This window comes from Nannobrachium achirus, assembly GCF_963921795.1.
Source record: "Nannobrachium achirus genome assembly, chromosome: 5".
Classification (NCBI taxonomy): Eukaryota; Metazoa; Chordata; class Actinopteri; order Myctophiformes; family Myctophidae; genus Nannobrachium; species Nannobrachium achirus.
This window is the reverse complement of record NC_137814.1, coordinates 62145402-62169049: the sequence shown is the minus strand read 5'-3', so window position 1 is coordinate 62169049 and position 23648 is coordinate 62145402. Positions and strand designations below refer to the sequence as shown.

The following is a 23648-nucleotide window of genomic DNA, read 5'->3' as shown; positions in this document are numbered from 1 at the left end:
TTGGCCAAACCTGTCCTACATTAACAGTGAAATGGCTTCTACACTGAGTCTATATACAGTACTATCAAATCATCCCTGTCCTACAACCTTTCAAGGTTCCATTAAAAAAAATGTTAAAGTAGCAGAAAGTTGCACAAAAACATGTTGATTGACAACACGCTTTGAGTTTGTACATCTGCCACTTTTGATGCCTATGTGTGACGCTGTACTATGATCAAGTATATAGGGCATTTAAATAACATGTACACACTATGTATGAAAACAACATGAAACTATACATACTGCAAGATGTCAGGTCAATTAACACATGATCACTTTAACCTTATCTGTCTTTTAGCATCTATTTGTGGGATTCGATTATAGCGTGATTTGTTTTTCTTATTCACAGTGAACCATTAATGATTGATCAGCTGCTGGGTAACAGTGTATGTGTGTGTGTTTGTGGGTGTAGGAAGGTTTATATCAGGACATAATGGGAAAGAGCTTCAGTCAGAGCAGACAGCAGGATGAAGATGCTTCTGTGGCTGATGGTGACCTCTCTGTTCCTTCATGGTGAGTAGATCTAATCCTCCTCCTGATACCATGTGACCCTGTGACATGTTATTGTGTATTTTTTCAGACATTTAACCACGTACACCTCAATACTTAGTAAACTTTACCTTTCACGTCAGTGCTAGTCTGCTTCCCTCTACACCTTGCAGAAAAAAGCTCACCACGCCTTGTAGCGCGAGGTGTTTTCCCACAACGGGTAAACAAACATCAATAAACACACATATTTATGATAGGAAACCATATAGGCCTACCATAAGGAGTGTAATTATCACTGTTTACAAGGGGGGGGGGCTGTGTGTGTGTGTGTGTGTGTGTGTGTGTGTGTGCGTGCGTGCGTGCGTGCGTGCGCGTGTGTCTCTGCTGGCATATCTGGATTATGGATTCATTCTTCAAGCACTGTTTACTCAAGAACAGAGGGTCGTTCTCCCTGTCTCTGTGTGCGTGTGTGTGTGTGTGTGTGTGTGTGTGTGTGTGTGTGTGTGTGTGTGTGTGTGTGGGACGCAACAGTGCCACTTGGTCACCAGCGATATTGCAGCTATAGGTGACAGTATCTTAGATAGATAGTAACACATGCACACACTCAAGTGTATAGGAGATGGTTGCACCGCTCAAAAATCTTACTCTGGGAGTTACCAATGTGCTACCATATTCTTCATTACATGAGGAATAATTGGCTTGCCATCTTTAGCATAAAATGTCCCCCCGTTACGAACCTGTAACAGGTGGGACATGTTCCCATCCACGTGTGATGCATTTGGTCATAATTTTAGGATTTAATTAATTAAGCTGGACAGATATATCTTTTCTGACAGCTGAACTTGCCCTCTTTCAGATTTTCCTCTTTCTATTCTCCTTTTTTTTGTAAATCCTGTAAATAAATGACCCAAGTACATTTTGAATACCTGGCTTTTGAATACCTGGCTTTTACAGAATATTTCTACAGTGTGGTAGGCCTATTGATCATTTTACTTGCAACAGAGTATTTCTAAATTGTGATATTGATACTTTTACTCAGACTCATAATGTGCATTGTTTTCTCTTCAGCTCTCCAGGCTCTCCCCACAACAGGTAAACAAACGTCAATGAACACGTAAATATTATAGATTTTAACCTAATTTGTCTTCTGTTAAAAGTAATATTACTTTTATATCACACACACACACACACACACACACACACACACACACACACACACACACACACACACACACACACACACACATACACACACACACACACACACACACACACACACACACAGAGATCCTGCTCTCTCTAGCTATGTTAAATCTCCATCTTGTCCAGGCCTGTTCTCCCAGTGTGGCAGACCTGAGCCTGGTGATACAGGCAGGATCGTGGGAGGCAGTGGGTCTCTTCCTGGAGATCATCCATGGCAGGTGTCCCTGCAGGACAGACCCACTGGCTCATCAGAACAATTCACCCATCAATGTGGAGGAGTCCTCATTAAATCCTGTTTGGTCCTCACTGCTGCTCACTGCATGTAAGCTGCACTTAATTCAGCATAGAACTGTGCACACACAGTCCCTGAAGGCCAGAGTATTGAATATATATTGTAAGTGTTTTAGACAATGACACATTGGGACATGTATAGAGAGTTGTTTGTTGTACGAGTGATTGTGGACAGGCCATACATAATTAATATAGTTATTACAGAGAATAGGGTTTTGTCAATGTAAAAAAAATAAAAAAATAAAAAAAAGATCTGTATTGGGCCATTTGGCCTAGGGCCGGGCCTGGCTCGGAACCATGCTCGGAACCATGCTCGGAACCATGCTCGGTACATTGCAAGTTTGTTGTGTAAAATGTTCGGTCAAAAACTGGGGGACAAAACCTGTACAAAAATGTTGCGGCCTCACCAGGGTCCCATTGGCCAAGCTTTGATTGATTTTTGATTTGATCATTGATTTGATGCGCTGGGATTGGCTAGCGAGACACTTGATGAAATGAACTGATAAATAGCACAGCTTACTTCACACTGATGTGCAGAGGAGTCCGGGACTATGATTGAAAAGCAAAGTGAGTGCAAACAACATCCAGCCTCATTTGTCTGGGTTAGGGTTAGGGTTAAGGATGGAATTGTGGTTGGATAGTGACTGTAATGTACATACATGTCAGTCTTAGCTGAGGGCTTCTCATTGATTAGGGCGGACAGACTAGCCTCGGGATCCAGACTTTTCAAGAAAGAAAAGCCTGGGTTAGCGCCCCTGTAACTGTGGCTCACGACATTTGAAAATATAAAATATATAGCCGTTCAGATATCTTATTTTACACCAGTATTGCAATAGTGTTCATGTGAACTGGTTTGTTTAGGTTTATCCATTATTATTATAAAATCGCTATGATTTATCACTTGTTTTCCCAGTAGGAGCGAGATCATTTAGCGACCTACAACTGGGTTGCAACCTGGTCGGTAGTTTTCACCGACTGGGTCGCTAAATCCACCGACTGGGTCACTTCCTCATTTACTCAAAGCGGACAGCAGCAGGAGTCATGTCCCCTGCCGTCATGTTGAGACGCCAGAGGAGCCGATGAGATCTGTCGGGGCCATAGAGTAGGTTAGACTACAGACAGACAGACAGACAGACAGACAGACAGACAGATAAGAGTAATGGGTTGAAAGAGAGAGGGGGAAAAGCAATTTACATTAACAAAGACTGGTCTTCGGGATAAGGAGTAATTTGGTGTGCTAGTTACCGAAATTGGTACAAGGATTGTGTGTGTACCGTTGTCCCGACACACATTACTCTGACATTGCATTTGTCCGACTCTCCCCAATTCTAACCATAAAGGTAAAATATAATAGAAAGCACAGTGCTTTGCGTCCCAAGGTTGCGTCTCCAGTGTTTACATCGGCCAACGTCATCGCCCTATTGTTTTAACAACCCCCCAGCTGTTTTATCAGAAAAGGCTGAAACAGGCAATTACCGCCTTAACGTGACCTTTACTGCCAAAAGGATATCTGATTTGAAAGAAGATTTACTTTTATTTAACAGTAACAGGTCCATGGACATGCAGGTGGTCGTGGGGGGAGTGTACAAGAGAAAGGAAGACTCTGACCAGGTCATCCCCGTGGTGAGAGCCATTGTTCATCAGGATTACAGGGAAGAAAAGTTCCCTGATGGTCATCTCATCGCTTTACGCAGTGACATTGGTGAGGCCTTGAATTGACATACGACACGATGATTAACTGTCAAGCCAGGCGTTACTCTCTGTCTATTATTGTGTCTGTAGACCTTTGAGTGCTTTAAACTCAGGTAACTCAGGTAATTTCATTCAAAACATTCAAAAATCTGATTTCCGAAATCGGGTTCCTATAAGTGCTCCAAAAACAGTTCTTCCGGTTTGGGGCCTGAAACAGTTACCTGTTTCAGGTGCCTGAAAATGGGGGGCGTGACTAGCCTGACTTGGCCAGCCTTTATACTAATGCAGTTAACTAACTGCAGTATATAGTCTGGACGTTCTCCCATTCAGAAGAGATTCATGGGAGGAGGTAACAAAAAACGATAGGGTGTGTAGAAAAATGAGAGATGGAGGGGATGGGGAGGGGGGAGTCACTGTCACTCCAGTCACTACCCACTCTCTAGGTCGTCCTCAGACGAGCCTTCCATCGTCGCTTCCAGTCATCCCGGTTTTCCATACATCCAGCCAGCTCGCTGGTGCTTTGCGCTCCTGCGTCTTTCTTGAATACATCCACTATGTTAGTGTGGGATGTCCTTGTGACCGGTGCCCATGTGTTGGTTCCCACATCACCATTTTGCTGGCTGGCAGCTCCTGGTGTCTTTGGCAGTGTCCTGCAAGTCTCATTCTCCTGGCTGCTATTTTATCGCTCAGCAGGTGACAAAGAGAGAAACCCCAGGAATGCAGCCCCCTCAGGAATGCAGCCCCCTTTGTAGCAGTAAAGAGTGTCGTTGTCTGTTCTGTTGCTGCATGGAGAATGAGATGTGCTCACACAAGACATGCTGCGAGAGATACAATGTCTGCCTTACTTTATAACTAGCCAATCAGTCACAAATCTGGAGCCAAAAAATGTGAAGAGCTAGCGCACAACACTAGACCATCCCCTCCTTTTTTTAACATGGGTGGATAGTCTAGCTGAGCTAGGCTAGGGCGGGACAACATGTTCCTCTGTGTCAATCTCTCCTAAACTGAAGCGCGGCTGCACCAGGCCTAGATGGCCTACATCCTGAAACAAACGGCTCAAAGTTTGTTCAGTCCATGACCGTCGAATCTTCACTGTGGGTGAGTGCCTGTCTGTCTGAGTGAGTGCAGAGTGAGTCGCGGACTGCGTTGCGGCCCCCTCCCCAGATCAAATGGATGAAACCATTGAGTCATCAAAGATAACGTTCACCAGAGGAAATACAGCACGTTCCGTTCGCGTTCCCCCAAAATATGAACGAGTTTGGGAACGATCGTACATTGAATGCGTTCAGGCACAACGCTGTATGTAACTAACCAGTGCATTTAAGTGACGATAAAGTTAATCTGAATATGATAGGTTCTTGGTTTACCTATGACCCTATTATTGAGGCACTAAACTGTCTGTATGAATTTAAAGAAACTTGTGTTTATCTTGCGTACTGTAAGTCACTCAGGATGTCTGGATGAGTGTGATAAATGCTTAACCCTTAAGTTCTGTTCAGATTCACTACACCTTCGTTCTGTTCGGGTCATTTTGACCCGGTGGATATTTGGTTTAAAAAAAACAACACTAATATAAATTTTAACTTAACAAATCATCATGATACATTGACTTTGACTCAATACCAAACAATTCATATGATATATTTGGTAAATGTTTGCATTTCTGCTTTGCTCTATCACATTAAACACTGAAAGAGCTAGGCGTTTTTACTGATTTAGCTGAAATCCATGTTAAAAAAACTACTTCATTTAATACTGGGCAATATTGCTCATGCTTATAGGAAGGGGGGGAGGGTTCGGAATGGGGCTTCGGAAGGGGGGTGTTAGAAGTGGGGGTGACTATGTGTCTGTGTTTTGGCATAATACTGTGTATTTCTGTGCTTCCGGGTCAAAATGACCCGAACAGCACTTAAGGTTCAAAAAATATGAGGGGGGTGTAGCATGGGTGTAGTGCAAAATTATTTTTTTTTACATGTTCATCTCAGAAGAATCTTTAAGGTCAGTGAGTTTCAGGTGGAAACATTTTTAACTTCTACCTTTTTTTTCCAAATGAAAATGTAAAACGGGTCAAAATGACCCGAACAGCACTTAAGGGTTAAATTGTTAAGTGTGTTCAGATATGCTAATGTACCATTCTATGTGTGTCAGCTTTACTTGAACTGAATGTCACCAATGGTCCTCTCTGTGCTGTGGAAAACCGCTATGTTAAAACTGCCTGTCTGCCGAAGGAACCGTTCCCTGATCCCAAGGAGTGTGTGGTCTCTGGATGGGGTCGCACTGGTATGTATCTACTACCGTACACATTACCAATGAATCAACCTCATATCATAGACAGTTAAACTGGTATCTATCTAACTACATAATACCACTGATCTGAATCTACCTCATACCACAGACAGTTAAAGCTACAGTGAATTTAGAAACCCAGGGAATTTTAAATCTCACTAGAGTTTCACTAGAGACTTTTAAAACGATCTAGTAGATATGGAGTCAGTTCAGTCTCAAAACTAGAAGCAGTGCTCTTCCGAGCACAGGTCTCCACCAGGCCAGGCGTCCTGGTGGCAATCGGACACTGCATGCATGATTTGAGGCATTGTGTTCCAAAAATGTTTTTTGCTAAAGTCTACCTGCTGGTGGCGCTATAACAGGCCAATGTGAAAAGGGTAGCATTTGTTCCTTGACATAGTGGAAATATGTGTGGCAAATTGCACGGTAATCGCAAGCTGCGTTGATGATTTGAGGCATTTTGTTCAAAAACGGAGCAATCCTGCAAACTTTGGAAGCTAATATTAGCCAATCAGGATGGAATATGAAATATCAGACGGATAAAACTTGATCACATGACTATAGAGATACTGTGTACTGATTTGTGTTATTTTTGGAGAAAATCGGAAGGAGTAATATGCAAAAATGTGTTTTACATAAGTCGGCCCAAAGGTGACGCTATAAAAGGCTGATGTGAAAAATGCAGGGAAAGGGTTTTTCCTTGGCCTCTAGGGAGTGTGTTTACAAAGTTTAAAACTGATCGGTTGAGTTATAGGTAAAACCTAGCGCCACCATGAGGCTGATTTTTTTTTTTTAAATTGGCATTTCTTCCTCCGAGTTTGTTACCAGCTAATCTCCGGCGCCTTTGGCCCGGACGCTTCCAAAATGAGCACACACACTCCCTGGATGCCAATTCAGAACCTCTGAATTGGCATTTTTCAAATGGCCCTGTTCTAGCGCCACCATGAGGCCAATGTTTGCAAAACACATTTCTGTACACTACTCCTACAGATTTTGTCCAAAAATCACGCAAATCGGTAGACAGCATCTCTACAGTCATGTGATCAATACGGATCTTTCTGATTGTCCATATTCCATCCTGATTGGCTGATATTGGCTTTCAAAGTTTGTAAGATTGGTCCATTTTGGACAAAATGCCTCAAATCACAAATGCAGAGTGCAATTAACGTGAAATCGCGCACACAGGTTCCCACTAGACCGAGGAAGAAATGCCACTTCAATTTTTTGAAATCAGCCTCATGGTGGCGCTATAACAGGCCGATTCGTGGTTTTACCTATAACTCCACCGATCCGTTTCAAACTTTGTAAGCGCACTCCCTGGATGCCAATTCAGAACCTCTGCCCCACATTTTTCACATGGGCCTGTTCTAGCGCCACCAGGAGGCCAAAAATCACGCTAATCGGTAGACAGTATCTCTACAGTCATGTGATCGACATGGATCTGTCTGATTGTCCATATTCCATCCTGATTGGCTAAGATTGGCCTCCAAACTTTGCAGGATTGATCTGTTTCAAACAAAATGCCTCAAATCAAACACAGCGTGCAATTGTAATGAAATTGTGCACGCACATTTGCAAAAGGCCAAGGAAGAAATTACACTACAAAAATCAGCCTCATGGTGGCGCCATGAAAGGCCTGAGATTAGTGAAGAACACATGCCACCCTTTTTACATTGTCCTATTATACCACCACCAGGACACATGGCTGGTGGAGACCTGTGCTCGGAAGAGCACTTCTTCTAGTTGCACTTTGCGTTTGTGATTTGAGGCATTTGGTTCAAAACGTCTCAAACCTACAAACTTTGGAAGCCAATCTTAGCCAATCAGGATGGAATATGCAAAATTGGACAGATCCGTGTCGATCACATGACTGTCGAGATACTGCCTACCGATTTGTAGGATTTTTGGACAAAATATGTAAGAGTAGTGTACAGAAATGTGTTTTGCAAACATTGGCCTCATGGTGGCGCTAGAACAGGCCCATTTGAAAAATGTGGGTCAGAGGTTCTGAATTGGCATCCAGAGTGTGTGTGCTCATTTTGACAGCGACCGGCCCAACGGCGACTGAGATTAGGTGGTAACAAACTGCGAGGACGCACGGAGGGACGGAGGGGAAAACATACTCTCCCCCATGCCTTCGGCTGGTGGAGACAATAAGGTTGGCCCTGTGTGTCGGTTTTATGGCTTAATACAGTTTTATTACTGTATTAAAGGTGATACACCATGCATTTAAAAAGTATTTATGTCATATTGTTTATGTCCCAAAAACGTTTTTCAAAAGGTTTGAGGCTAAATTACCACTCCTGAATAGAGAGCCTCTCTCATTTTTGAATGGCTCTCAGAGCATTTCAGCTGCAGTACCACATTTGGCCACCCCCCCCCCCCCCCCCCCCCCCACAATTTTTGAACAAAAAATGTTTTTGGAAAAAAAAAAAAAAATTTAAAGTTTATTTTTTATTTTTTATGATGACGTCACAATCGGCAGATGACGTCACAATCGGCAGCAAATCTGGATAGCCTGTTTTGAGAACCCGTGGGATACTTTTAACCTTCGCCTTCAAAAAACCAGAGAAAGACACAACGGTCAGAAATGGGACTTTGTGAGGATAGAAGGTGCTAGTGGGACCCCAAAAAAAGGTTTTAAAATAGGAAAAGTGAAATTTCATGGTGTATCACCTTTAAGTAATAAAACGGTTCGTCAGCAAAACCGTGTCACATGATACATGCTTTGTGAGAGCTGTCATGGGATAGTGTTTTCTGCAGGTGATTCAGTCCGAGTGTATCAAAGGGTGCGTTCGGAATTGCGCACCGGGTGTGGTAGGGGTTAGGGTTAGGCTTAGGCATAGTTTTACTGAGATTAGGGTTAGGGTTAGGGTTAGGGTTAGATTTAGGCATAGTTATACTGAGGTTAGGGTTAGGATTAGGGTTAGGTTTAGGCACTCACTACACTGAGCACACACCCAGTGCGCATTTCCGAACGCACCCTTTGATACACTCAGACTGAACGACCTGCAGAAAACACTCTCCCATGCTGTCATGCTTAAACAAATGTCGGCTAGCTATGGCTATACGTCAACTTTGTCAAATCATCCCACACAGAAGTTAAGAGAAGATGACCGGGAATTAATGCAAGTGTATGTATTGTACAAATATGAAGTATCTGTTGTCAGGCAGAAGCCAATTATGTCCAAAATATTGACTTTTCAGGAAATGACAAACACAGGAAAGTTGGTATCTCCTTTTAGTTGACCTTGTATCAGTGAATTGTACTGTCATGAAACTGTATCTTTTCCTATGCAATACTTCCAATTAAATACCTCAATCAATCAATCAATCAATCAATCAATCAATCAATCAATCAATCAATCAATCATTCAATCAATCAATAAAAAATAAATAAAAAAAGAACCTTCCCCACCTCCCCCCTCCAACCCCCCTCACCATCTCCCCTCCTAACCCCCCAAAACACACCTCCCTCCCAATCAGTAATCAGTTGGAGCAAATCAAATCAAATCTATCATATGATAGTGATCCTTTGTATATTTATCCTAGTTTTTTCACAAGCACCAAGCAGTGAAACAACTAGAAGCTGTATTTGTTCCACGCTCGTCGCTCACGCTACACCCTAACGGCCTAACAGCCTAACTCTATCCCTATCTCTCTTTGTCTGTTTTGCTTTGCCTCTCTGTGTTCTTGACACTCAGAAAATGATGAACCTTCAGACATTCTGTTGAAAGCCAAGGTTCCCTTGATCTCTACTCAACGCTGCAGTGCTGCCTATCCAGACCAACTGGATGTGAACCATATCTGTGCAGGATACATGGAGGGAGGAATTGACGCCTGCAGAGTGAGTGTGTGTGTGTGTGTGTGTGTGCGTGTGCGTGCGCGTGCGTGCGTGTGCGTGTGTGCGTGATTGACGATATATTCATATATGGTCCGCATCGAGCGTCGCGTCAATGTCGCTGGGAGCGCTCCCGTTTTAATTAATGAAGGGTGCTCCACTGCCGACGTCAACGGCACCGTCTTTTTGGTGGAGCCCTAGCCTTACACTTCGCCGTACAGCGGCTTGTGTGTCAAAAATAGGCAGCAGATCTACAAGCTCATAACCCGTCAAGGACGTGAGACATTCTATCATTGTCGTACGGCAAAGTATGCATTCGGCCGTAACGTGCAGTGTCTGGTTACTATAGTAACGTGACTGCACAAAAATCAAGATGAGACGGAAATGACAGTATTTCTGCTCTCTATCTCACTCTCTGTGTCTTGTGATTTGAAGCAGATAGTATATCAGTTTGCAACGATGTGGTGAACCCATCTAAGTTATCTTTTTTTTTTTTTTTTTTTATATATATTCAGACAAATAATAAATTGTGTGGCTGCGGGATAAACCACCTGCACGGGCCCTCTGTCCCCCTAAAGGGACTCGCAACACGCTTCGGGTAGCAAGTGAACTCACATTTCAAATCACTTTGATAGCCTGGTGATAAACGTATCCAAGTTTTAATATCCAGTCTTGACTTCAAAAGTTAAGAATCAAGCAAGACTGTGGTACATGAATTCCTGCGTCATCAATTGATGGATGGATGGATGGATGGATGGATGGATGGATGGATGGATGGTTTAATGGGTTTAATGAGTGAATACTTTATTAGCAGTTTGCATAGGACAAGCACGGGACAGTACAGTCCAAGCACGGGACAGTACAGTCCAGATACAAGGTCTGCTAATAGGATTTAAACCCAAGAAAGGGCTTTTGTTTTTTCTTTTCTTTTTTTTCCTTCTTTTTGTACATTGTGATCCTTTCGTACTCAATTCAATGTCCTTCGTAAACTGCCAATAACATATTCTTTATACTGGTTTATTAAGTCTTTATGATATATTTAACAGCATACTGGTTATGTTAAAGTCCTTATAATAACTCGAAACTGTTTATCTTTACAGGGTGATTCAGGTGGTCCTCTGGTGTGTGAACAGGATGGAATTCACTATGTTGCTGGTTTGGTGAGCTGGGGGCCACGCTGTTATAACAGTGACAAGCCTGGTGTCTACACCAATGTCTCCAGATTTGTGGACTGGATTAATGGGGATCATGATGATGATGATGATGATGATTATGGTGATTATGATTACAATTATCATGAGGCCCATGCCTCCGTTGAGTGATACGTGATAAGCATGCATGTTGTAAGAGTTAAAGTTCACCTTCATTAAAAAATGTGTCCATTAGTCCATATTGTTCACAGTCTATTAGGTCTTAGTCCACATTGTTTCATATGAGCTCTTTGTCCATTTTTTATCAACATTTTTATCCCATGATTGTGTAGCCCATTTTTCACCCAGTGCTAGGGGTGTAACAATACATGGTTGACGTTACGATACATGGACAATATCGGTTCATTCACGGCGATACAAAACGATTCGATTCAATGATTTAAAATCAATATTGTAACTATCAATAGTAACTATTTTTAGCAAAGAAATTAAATATGTGTGAAACGTGACAATAGTGCATGTTTTTAAATATGCAGTAGTGCCATGACTTTTCATTTTCAGACACATCTGCACATTTTAGTCCCACCCGGTAGCCAATTAGAATAATGTTAACTTCATAGACGCATTCAAAACAGAAAAAAAGTACAAAACTATGGCTCCACCTCTTTAAAGGAGTAGTTCACCCCCAAATTGACTTTTTTATATTGATTAGTCACGCCATGGAGACTAGAGTTCAATAATATGTTTAGTTTTTTGTCGCATTCCTAAGGCAAAAATTTGATAACAATAAATTTACCCCCATTTGTTCCAGATGGGGACCCGTTTCGAAACGGGTCCCCATCCGGAATCAATGGGGATAAATTTACTCGAATAAAATTTTTGTCTTAGGAATGTGACAAAAACCAAAAAATATTATTGAACTCTACTCTCCATGGCGTGACTAATCAATAGAAAAAAACACAGTGATTCTCTAGTAACTACATGGACATTATATTTCAACACATATGGACAAGCCCGCACCTTCACATGAACACAGAGATTACACACATTTGTCGATAGACCAAGAGTAGCTATATGGAATGGAAAGGTAATTAAACCCATCTAATTCCTTTCCCTTATTACAATTGCTAAATACAAGTCACCAATACTTAGTTTCCATAATACATTATTTGCACTGCAAAACGATACAAAGCTAATTATCTGAATTATAAAACGATACTGATACGATACAGAGCCAAAACGGTACGATACATGCTTTTGAATATCAACATAGTAGATAATTGCAAATTAAATTAGATTTTTGGATTCAGTTACTATATCGTTACACCCCTACCCAGTGCCAATTGCCTAAGCTGTAATCCTGGGCTCTGCTCTCCCTCTGCCAACCTGGGGAGGGCCCCAGAAGCTCATGCTTCCTTCAGTGCATGAGGAGTGAACATGCTACTTATTATCACAGATGGGAGCTTCCATGGTTGGACGTAGATGAAGGAACGTGCAGGAACACGTTATTCCAACCAGTTCCTTTCCCCTCCATCAGGCACCTGGCTGGCCAGGGGGAGGCAGTATAGAGACCAGGATTACTGCATGTTTTTATGAGGGTATCTACCCTCGGGGACATGGGGAGAACATGCAAATTCCTCACAGAAAGGCCCTTTTGCCAAACACACCTAGGGTCAGTAGCACTTTCGTGTGGCCAATATATTTCCCACATGCACGCGCAAGGACGGCACGGAACAGTGCATGCGCTTTGCATGCTTGAATGTGTCCCCAATGATTTGAGACGACACGCCATATAACCTATCTAATGAAATGGCTATTTGCATAACACGTTTACCAGGTTTACCAGTGTAGTCACAAGCTCAGGCTATTCTATTCATATGGATACTTATTTTAACACCTATAGGTTTCCAGCGGTGACTGCATGTAAATGTGTGTGATCCACTGTGGTATGTAGGCTACTGTTTGAGATTTGTTCAAAGCAAACTTTGTTTCTCTACTGTAGCGCTGCATTTTCTAATTGAATTAAATGAAACTAGAAAGTAAAATCCTAAACAATGCAAATATAATTAAGACTACTAGGCTTCTAAATAGCCTCTAGAGGTGCATGCACGCGCGTGCACGTGACGTCAATAAATGACGTCAATGATACAAGGGAAAACAGCGTGTAGTATATTGGGTTTGTTTACAATTATTGATGACTGAGACAGAGACACGATGTATCGTGGATGCCTGCTTGTTTACTGAATGAAAGAATCACTGGGAACCGGGAACATACAGAGAGATGTGCACATGCACAGTATCAAGCTGGAGCGTACCATACTCAGCCATCAGGGGGAGCCGTGGTATAGACTAATACTATAGAGCCTAGAATGTATAGTAAATACATTACACAGCGCTTGTTTTCTGTGATGACAATGGAGGCGCGCCGTCTCAGGTGACCATGAGCCACGTGAGACACCGCAAGTCACGGTGTTGAGCGTTGTGACGGTCGCATGAGCCGACTCAGCACTGTTACCGAGTTATGTGCCGTTATGGACAGAATCTTCGCCCCCCTGACTTTCGGCACCTCCACGCAGTCCAAGTGAACACAGCAAAGCGCTCACTACCTCCTTGCCCACCACTGGCAAACGCCAGGTTGTTCTGATGATGTGGAGGAGAGAACACGCCCCCAGCTTCCCCGGCGGGAATCAAACCCATGGACCTTCTAGCTGTGAGGCGACAGCTAGAGCGCATATTGTCCATATTGTTTACAGTCATGAGCTGCTCCCTTGCTGCCTGTTGGTGAAGGTTACTCAGTCACCAAATCAAAATGGCAACCGCATGTATGTTTGCTGCTGTACTGATAGACATGTATGTTCCATGTGCCGTTGCACTCAAACTCATTAATTTGATCATTTTTCTCTTCAGCTATCCAGGTTCATCCAACAGTCCCAACAGTCCACACAAGAGGTAAACAAATATGACCAAAAAAAACGACATAAACACACATGCACGCACGCATGCACACGTGCACCAACACGCACACGCACGCACGCACGCACGCATGCATGCACACACAGATCCTGCTCTCTCTGGCTCTCATGTTAAGTATCCATCTCGTCCAGAACCGTTCTCCCAGTGTGGCAGACCTGAGCCTGGTGATACGGCCAGGATCATTGGAGGCAGTGGGTCTCTTCCTGGGGATCATCCATGGCAGGTGTCCCTGCAATACAGAACAAAAGGCTCATCAGAACCATTCAGACATGCATGTGGAGGAGTCCTCATTAAATCCTGTTGGGTCCTCACTGCTGCTAGCTGCATGTAAGCAGCTTACATGAATCCATATTTTATGGGAATATGCAATGACGTAAAGCATCCTGTGTCCTCAAAGGACAACTTTGTTTTTTTACAACAAGGGTTCATATTTTAGATAGTCATTAGAGAAAAGGCTTTTTAGGGCTTCGGGCTTAAAATGATGAAACACTTTAGGGCCGGGCCTTAATTTTCAGGCCCGTTGAGAACTCTAATAGACAGCAGTAAATTAAAACATGTTATTATTTATTAAAACATCTCATCTTTTCTTTTCTCTAATTACAATCTAAAATATGAACCCTTGTTATGAACCTCCTAAAAAAAACAAAGTTGCCCTCTAAGCAAAATTAAGAAGTAAAATGTTTATAACATAAATCATAACTCCTGTAGGTAGTTTATATTGGGGCGTTCTTGTGGAGAGTGAACATCCCAATATAAACTACCTCTACAAGAGTTATGATTTATGGCTATGGACCGAGCTATGACACTGTGGTGTCTTTCTTGGCTACCTAGATCCTATAGATGTGCCACACAAACAAAAACATACTTTTTACATACTATTAACACACTGCGTCATGGCGACAGCTTATACATCTGTTATTTTGGACACATTTACGAAGACAGCAGCGCATCAACAAAAATCATAAAACAACATTGTGGTATTGATTATTTAATGTACTTACAATTATCTACAATCTTTTTTTTTTTTCTGGCCCATGGTCATGTCTCCAGTGTTTACATCGGCCGACACCATCGTCCTATTGTTAGGCCTATGTGTATGTTGTACATATATACATATACATATTATACATGTATATATATATATATATATATATATATATATATATATATATATATATATATATATATATATATATATATCGTCTTTGTCGGGTAGAAACCTTGTATCTCCAAGTTTCAAATTTGTATGTTCTTTCACAAAGTAAAGCCCTGCTTCATCATACAAGGCCGTCGCACAAAAGTAGTGAAAACAGCAGATCTTCAAGCACACAACGCCTCGCGTTTTTTAAAATGATAAAAATGAAACGAACGGTTTTGGACAGGTTTTCACCCGACAACGACGATATATATGTTTGTTCAGTATGCTTGACAGGCCCACGGACATGCAGGTGGTCTTGGGGGGAGTGCACATAACAAGAAATGAAGACTCTGACCAGGTCATCCCTGTTGTGAGAGCCATCGTTCATGAGGCTCACAATCCTGATTCATACTCTAGTGACATTGGTGAGGCCATGAGTTGACATACGACACAACATGATTAACTGTCAAGTCATTTAGCATTCTGGTATACTTATCATCCTAGATTACTGAGGCACTACACTGTGTGTAAGTATTTGATGAAACTTGTGAAACTTGTAAAACGTGTTTACTTTGCTTACTGTAAATTGAGATTAAGAGCATCTGCTAAATGCCTTAATTGTAAATTATTGTCATATATTCTAATGTACCATTCTGTGTGTCAGCTTTACTTGAGCTGAGTGTCACCAACAGTCCTCTCTGTGCTGTGGAAACCCGCTATGTTAAAACTGCCTGTCTGCCAAAGCAACCGTTCCCTTATGACAACGAGTGTGTGGTCTCTGGATGGGGCCGCACTGGTGGTATGTATCTATATACTAGAGGTGTAACGATATAGCAGCTGAATCGAAACATCTATTTTCATTTGCAAAGATCGCTTGCTACTATATCGATATACAAACAGCAAAATATCTGGCTTTATATTGTATCGCATCGTATCGTATCGTTTTACAATGCAAATAATCTGTATCAAAATGTATCGATTGTATGGATACTAGGCACGGGTGCCTTTTATTTAGCAATTTTAAGAAGAACAATGAAAGAGGGGTTTAATTACTTACATACGCGAAACCTTGCAGGATGTAAAGACATTCAGAACTCTTTGCCTTCACAATAAAATCACAGGTGTCAGGCCGCGGCGCGGGTCGGACGCATATTAATAATGAATGGTCGGACGTCGATTCGGACAGAAAGCTGTCGGTAACATTCGGGCTTCGGGCTGAACAAAATCAGCCCAATCGCAGCTCTAGTCCTAATCTGTTGAAATATGTCCATGTATTTGCTGGAGAATCACAGTGTTTAGTTATGTATATCCATAATAACACATTTTCCCTTAAAACCTGCACTATTGACATGTTTCACAAAAATTTAATATTTTGGCTAAATTGTTACCCATTTTAAATCATTGAATCATAATGTATCGCCATGAATGAACCAATATCGTCCATGTAAACCATGTATCATGATGTGTATCGTATCGCTATTAAATGTATCGTTACACCCCTACTATCCACACATTACCACTGATCTGAACCAACCTCATTCCATATTGACCAGGGGTGGGCAATTATTTTTTTCCATGGGGCCACATGAACAACAGAAAATATTGTGAAGGGCCGGGCCAAAAGGCAGTGCTCCCCGCAAGATGTGCTTCCCGCAAGCTAAACACACGGCTTTACCTACGACCTCAGTAAATAAATACTTGACTTGTGACCAGTCTGACCACCTGCTTGTTATTGATCCAATGATCACACGCACATGCTGATGCATTGCATCTATATACGTGAATAAAAAAATGAGTTTATTTTGTAATTTGCCATTAACCCTACACGGGTTGGTCAGAGTCAACCAAAGGGCCGTATACGGCCCCCAGGCCGTACAGACCTGCAGGTCTGATATAGACAGTTACAGCTACAGTGAATTTAGAAATCCAGGGAGTTTTAAATCTCACTAGAGTTTTACTAGAGAGTTTTAAAACCACCTAGCAGACTATGGAGCCAGTTCAGTCTCAAAATAAGGTTGGGCATGCGTCTCGGTTTTACGGTTTAATACGGTTTCATTAAATCTTGACGGTTTGTCAGCAAAACCGTGACATGACATTTGCTTTGTGCACACTGTCTCGTGGTTGTTTATGGAAGCGGTAGAGAGAGAATATCAGCAAGAAGGAAAAAAAAATAGAAAAAAAACCCACACCTGGTTACAGATGGACTGTTTTTTTTGCATGTGCTACGTGCAACATAGTCTATTAATTAATTTGACACATACACCAATACCTCATTCCAGTGCAGGCTCCTCACTGGCAGTGCAACACAGCAGCAGTGACAACATAGAAATTTGTGTGGGGAGTAATCAATTGGAGCAAATGTAACGGAGGTGATACGAACCTCCCCACCCAGCTTCGAATCCGGGTCTCCCGTGTGAAAATCCAATATCTTAATCATTACTCCAAATGGATATCCCTATAGAACAAGGGCAGATACTAGACTTTTGAGGCTTCAGGCTGGGGCTGCGACTCTCTCTGCCACACTCATCCCCCTCCTACGGAGAAGCCCGGATCCGGGTCATGGCACCAATGTAACGGAGGTGATCCGAACCTCCCCACCCGGCTTCGAACCCGGGTCTCCTGTGTGAAAGTCCAATATCTTAACCATTAAAACTCCAAAGGGATATCCCTACGGAATGAGGGCAGATACTAGACTTTTGAGGCTTCAGGCTGGGGCTGCGACTCTCTCCGCCACACAAAGTAATTCAAATCGATCGCATTATAGTGACTCGCTGATGAATCCTTGTTATCTTTATCCTAGTCTTTTCACGAGCGCCAAGCAGTAAAAATGAAAATAAAAATAAATAAATACAAAAATAAGCTGCATTTCTTTTTCCCACACTGTAACGCTAACCCCAACCCAGTGAGAGAGAGGAAACCTAAGATGTATGTTTTTCTCTCTTTGTCTGTTTTGCCTCTCTGTGTTCTTGAAACTCAGAGATGAATGCACATTCAGACAGGCTGTTGAAAGCCAAGGTTCCCTTGATCTCTACTCAACGCTGCAGTGCTGCCTATCCAAACCGACTGGATCGGACCATGATCTGTGCAGGATACATGGCTGGAGGAGTTGACGCATGCAACGTGAGTCTGTGTGTGCGTGCGTGCGTGCGTGTGTGTGTGCGCGTGGTAAATGGTAAATGGTGCATTTATATATAGCGCTTTTAATCCAAAGCGCTTTACATAGATTGTGCATTACATTCACCCATTCACACACACATTCATACACCGGTGGCGGAGGAAGCCATGCAAGGCACCAACCTACTCACCGGAGGCAATTAGGGGTTCAGAGTCTTGCCCAAGGACCCTTCGACATTAACTCAGGGGGAGCCCGGATTCGAACTGGGAACCCTTCGGGATTTATACCCTTCGTGCTCTAATACCAGTTTCTCTACCCCTGAGCTATGCCGCCCCACGCGTGCATGTGATACAAACATGGTCCTTTAATCCTTGGATGCATGACCAACCAATACCTACACTCTTCCATGAGTGGGGTCAAAGATGAACCCAATTAAAATCAATAGTCGGAGACCTTAAGGACATCTTGCGCTAATCAGTCTAAAAGCGCGAAATTTTGCACAGATGTAGCTCAGGGCATGCTCTAATGATTTAGCTAGGGCGCCCGAGTCGGTGACCTTCGGGGTCACCACAGCGGCCAAATCAAGTTGGGCTCCCATCGACTTTCAATACAGGAGGAAAATACCCAGAAAAACACTTTTTTTCTGGGTATTTAAGTAGGATGTGAGGGGTCTAGCTAGGGGTTTGTCATGATGCTGAATCCACTGCAAGCATTTTTTTTGCACAAAAAACATTCCTTGGGCTAGAAATGGCCTCAGAGAACGATGCATATATGGGTGAGCATTCATGTTAGTCGGAGGCCTTAGGTTTTTTTTTCTCGTGCTAATCAGTCTAAAAGCGCCAAATTTTGCACAGATGTAGCCCAGGGCATGCTCTAATGATTTAGCTAGGGCGCCCGTGTCGGCGACCTTCGGGGTCCCATAAAACGATGGTTTAGTGATGAAAAGTGATGAGTCATCACTTTTCAGAGTTTTGTGGGTGTTTTCTGGAGCTGTGGCGACCCCGAAGGTCGCCGACTCGGGCGCCCTAGCTAAATCATTAGAGCATGCCCTGGGCTACATCTGTGCAAAATTTGGCGCTTTTAGACTGATTAGCACGAGAAAAAAACCCCTAAGGCCTCCGACTAACATGAATGCTCACCCATATATGCATCATTTTCTTAGGCCATTTCTAGCCCAAGGAATGTTTTTTGTGCAAAACAAATGCTTGCAATGGATTCAGCATCATGACAAACCCCTAGTTAGACCCCTCACATCCTACTTAAATACCCAGAAAAAAAGTGTTTTTCTGGGTATTTTCCTCCTGTATTGAAAGTCGATGGGAGCCCAACTTGATTTGGCCACTGTGGCGACCCCGAATGTCGCAGACTCGGGCGCCCTAGCTAAATCATTAGAGCATACCCTGGGCTACATCTGTACAAAATTTGGCGCTTTAAGACTAATTAGCGCGACATTACCATGTCATCTCCCTAACGTCACCGACTACAATGCGATTTTGCAATAAACTACTTTGCTCACACACATACCCGTAACTCTGCCATACTTCTGCCAAGCGGGGCCGGATCTCCCCTTAGGCAAGGGGGGGCATTGCCCCCCTAAATGCCCTGTCTGCCCCACCAAACAAGATGGCATGAATATATATATATATATATATATATATATATATATATATATATATATATTTTTTTTTTTTTTTTTTTTATTGCGACCGTAGGTCGCATTTACTATCAAACCCTGCACAAAGTGTAAGTCCGTCAGTCAGTCAGTCAGTCAGTCAGTCAGTCTGTCTGTCACACCTCACACGTCACACTCTTGCCCTGCTCATATCTCCGCAACCGTTGCCCCGATCCATGCCAAATTTTGCACACACACTCCTTACCTGCCAAACTACAACCTCCAAGGACCCCCGGAGCTCCAGGGACCCCCAGGTCCCTGGGGGACCCCCAGATGTAAAAAATGACCAAATGTGCTAAACTGACCAAATGACCACCCCAACGGGGCTGCTCACGGGGAATTCCCGGGGACCACCGACTCCTGGTGCTCCAGAAAGGATGCAAAAGTGGTGGCGCCCCCAGTGGAGGACCCCCTACACTGCAGCTCACATAAAATGCCGTAACTCCGGCTAGGAGCGGCCGGGACAGCCGGGGCCGGTACCTATTCGTCCGCCTTGCCGGCGCGGAGACCCCACCCCTCATTTCTCACATGGCCCTCTTCTAGCGCCACCATGAGGCCGATTCTTGCAAAACACATTTTTGGACACTGCTCCTACAATTTTTGCCCTAAAATCACGCAAATCGGTACACAGTATGTCTACACTCATCCCATCAACATGAATCTCTCCCATATAGCGCCACCTCCAGGCCGATTTTTAAAAACACATTTTTGGACACTGCTCCTACAGATTTTGCCCTAAAATCACGAAAATCACTACACAGTATGTCTACACTCATGTCATCAACATGGATCAGGAAGATTTTGGCAAAACACATTTTTGCCCTATTTGTGGAGATAAGTGACCTACGGTCGCTTATCTCCCGATTAGGGAGTCTTACTGGTATATATATATATATATATTATGCTACAGCTGTCGCACCACCAAAACCAACACCATTTCATTATATATACATTTTAAAAAATCTGATCGCCAATGCCATCTCTCTCCCTCTCTCTGCACCTCAAAATAAGTAAAACAAATAATAATGTTCCAGGCCAGCAGCTCCGCCCTGATATACGTTGATGCGTAGGAGGGAACAGCAGTCAGTCTCGTCTCGACAGACAAGTACACGCACAACTTCTGGTTGCCAACTAACTTCAATTTTGTCCAGCGCATTAAGGAACTAATCGAGAGAAGGAACAGTTTGTTTTTTAGTTGTGCTTGCAGCTTGTTTCACTTTAACTTCTGTTCTCTTTCTCTGGCTCTTTCAGTCAATATGCGTCGATTTCTGCCTGGTTTCTAAACCTCGCGACGCGAGTAGCACTGCTGCTACAGCTCCAGTCAGTCCAGAGGCAGGCTCCGAGCCGTCGTCGACTCGGGGTACAGTTGCTCCTCAACCCGACCCAAACCCTAACCCCCAATTGAGTTCCATAACACAAAATGCAGGGGCGTGTACAGACATTTTGAGGAGGGGGTGCTCAAGTGAAAAATATGCAGGGGCGTGCACAGACATTTTGAGGAGAGGGTGCTCAAGTGAAAAAAAGGGAACCTTGTGAATGAAAGCAAGCAAGCAGCATGTAAAGACTCAGCACATCTGTGGGTGTATTTACCACTTGCAGAAATAATGCCATATAGTCCCTTCGAGTTGAGAGGGACATGAGTCCTTTTTTTTCCTAATTCATTTCATTCAGCAGTTTGTTTTGTCTCTCCAGCAGAGTTTCTAGTGTCTCTCTCTACTCTGGAAGAGAGGTTATACATGAACTCTGCAGCCACACTGAGGCGCTCCAACCACCCTGACAAGGTAAATGTTGCCTCAATCAGTGGTTCTCAAACTTTGTCATGTCAAGGACCCCCAAATGATATTTATTTGGCCGCAGACCCCCATCTCAAAATATTTTGTTCCAGGGACCCCCAGAAGCAAAGATTTTAGTTCATTTGGGTTGCCTCAAGCTAGATGCCTAATAGATACAGTATATGCTGCTTTGCTTTGTTTCAGGGTAGAGGACAGACAAAAGGCAACACCTGGTCCTCTCTGTTTGTATTGTGTGTTATAGGTATAAGAGTGCCAAAATGCATAGGTTTTTATGCATTTCGGGCGCTATGACCCCTACCAAAAATTCCGCCCGCGCCGCGAAATGCTGCTTTGCTTGGTTTCAGGGTTGAGGACAGACAAAAGGCAACACCTGGTCCTCTCTGTTTGTATTGTGTGTTATAGGTATAAGAGTGCCAAAATGCATGTTTTTATGCATTTTGGGCGCTATGACCCCTACAAAAAATTTCGCCCGCGCCTCAAAGCGGCGCAGACAAGAAGTCGCCCCTCTGGCATTTCTTCATGCCCCACCTACTACTAAAGCTTAGATCCGGCCCTGCTGCCAAGCAACATGATTTCAACTTTAAAACGCTCACACAACTTGGGCCTTTTTTCCGCCAATAGGGAAGAGCTGTGATTGTTGAAGCCCCGCCCCCTCTGTCTAATAAACGCGTGCAGCAGCTGTCACACTTTGCTGTCACACATTGCTCTCACACGTAACTCTGGCATACGTTTGCGTAGCAACGTGATTTCAACTATAAAATGTTCACAGGACTTGACACTTTTTCTGGCCAATAGGGACGAGCTGTAATTGTTGAAGCCCCGCCCCCCGTCTTCCTATTGGCTGGGCTTTAAACAGCCATAACTCCAGTTCGCAGCATGGTACCGTCTCGAAACTTGGTGTCTGGACTTAGACCACCATAGGGATGAGCTGCAACTTTTAAGCCCCGCCCCCTCTTTTCTCCTATTGGCTGGGCTTTAAACAGCTATAACTCCAGTTTGCAGCATGGTACCGTCTCGAAACTTGGTGTCTGGACTTAGACAGCCAATATGGACGAGCTGTAATTGTTGATGCCTGGCCCCCTCTTACAAGTCTTTGGTTTCTGCCCGCCCTGACGGTCGCTTCTCGCCCTTAGGGCATCTTACTGGTAATATTAGTAGTAATAGTAGTAGTAATAGTAGTAATAATGGTTGCGACCATAGGTCGCAAGTTTAGTATGTGAACGGCCACAGCTTGTCCGTATGTATGTATGTATCTATGTCACGCCTGACACTGTGGTTCTATGGGTTTGTCACTCTGACATCATGCTCTGATGTCACTGTGATGTCAGGGGAACCACTCTTACAGAATGCGTTCCCTCTGACATCACGCTCAGGCTTCAGTGCAATGTCACACTAACAGAATACCTTTTATGCCCATACATGGAGATCCCTGTCTGTAGAATCAGCCACACAGATATGGGCTGTCTTAGCCATTTGTCTTGGCCATATATGGATTCTGTTAGTGTGGTATGTGGCCGATGTGGTCTCCAAATATGGGTATTCCCATATGAAGTCCTGTTAGATATGGGCTTAACATTGATGACATCAGGGAACTCCATGTATGGGCATGAAAGGGATTCTGTTGGTCGCTTATCTCCACAATCTGTCGGTAGATAATGCCGGTCTTATATAAGGGTCATTTGTGTACGGTGTGATGTCATACTGATGTCAGCAGCTATGTCTCTATATATGGAGTTATATGTTGTTCGTGTCCAAATATGGGGCTTGTGAGGTCAGACTTAGTGAGATTCGTCGGTTATCTCCATATATGGAGGGATGTAGGGTACAAAACATGGTTGCTATGGTAAACAGTTGGTTGCTAAGGTAAAAAACATGGTTGCTATGGTAAACAGTTGGTTGCTAGGGTAAAAAAATGGTTGCTATGGTAAACAGTTGGTTGCTAGGGTAAAAAACATGGTTGCTATG

General features: G+C 43.3%; 1 protein-coding gene across 4 annotated transcripts in view; it reads left to right on the top strand.

Moving 5' to 3' along the window:
- Nucleotides 1–423: 423 nt before the first annotated feature.
- Nucleotides 424–23648, top strand: part of LOC308284606 (transmembrane protease serine 9-like) — a 34898-nt gene continuing 11673 nt past the window's right edge. For 3 of the 4 annotated variants that reach the window (XM_080725285.1, XM_080725284.1, XM_080725282.1), the window contains exons 1-12: nt 424–552; nt 1597–1620; nt 1858–2053; nt 3567–3724; nt 5863–5994; nt 9705–9847; nt 10942–11116; nt 13900–13941; nt 14097–14292; nt 15386–15528; nt 15768–15902; nt 18081–18223. In XM_080725285.1, the coding sequence (XP_080581411.1) occupies nt 507–552; nt 1597–1620; nt 1858–2053; nt 3567–3724; nt 5863–5994; nt 9705–9847; nt 10942–11116; nt 13900–13941; nt 14097–14292; nt 15386–15528; nt 15768–15902; nt 18081–18223 (1533 nt within the window). In that variant the 5' untranslated portion in view covers nt 424–506. The remainder of the gene's footprint in view (nt 553–1596; nt 1621–1857; nt 2054–3566; nt 3725–5862; nt 5995–9704; nt 9848–10941; nt 11117–13899; nt 13942–14096; nt 14293–15385; nt 15529–15767; nt 15903–18080; nt 18224–23648) is intronic. The other variant, XM_080725283.1, reaches the window with a different exon arrangement.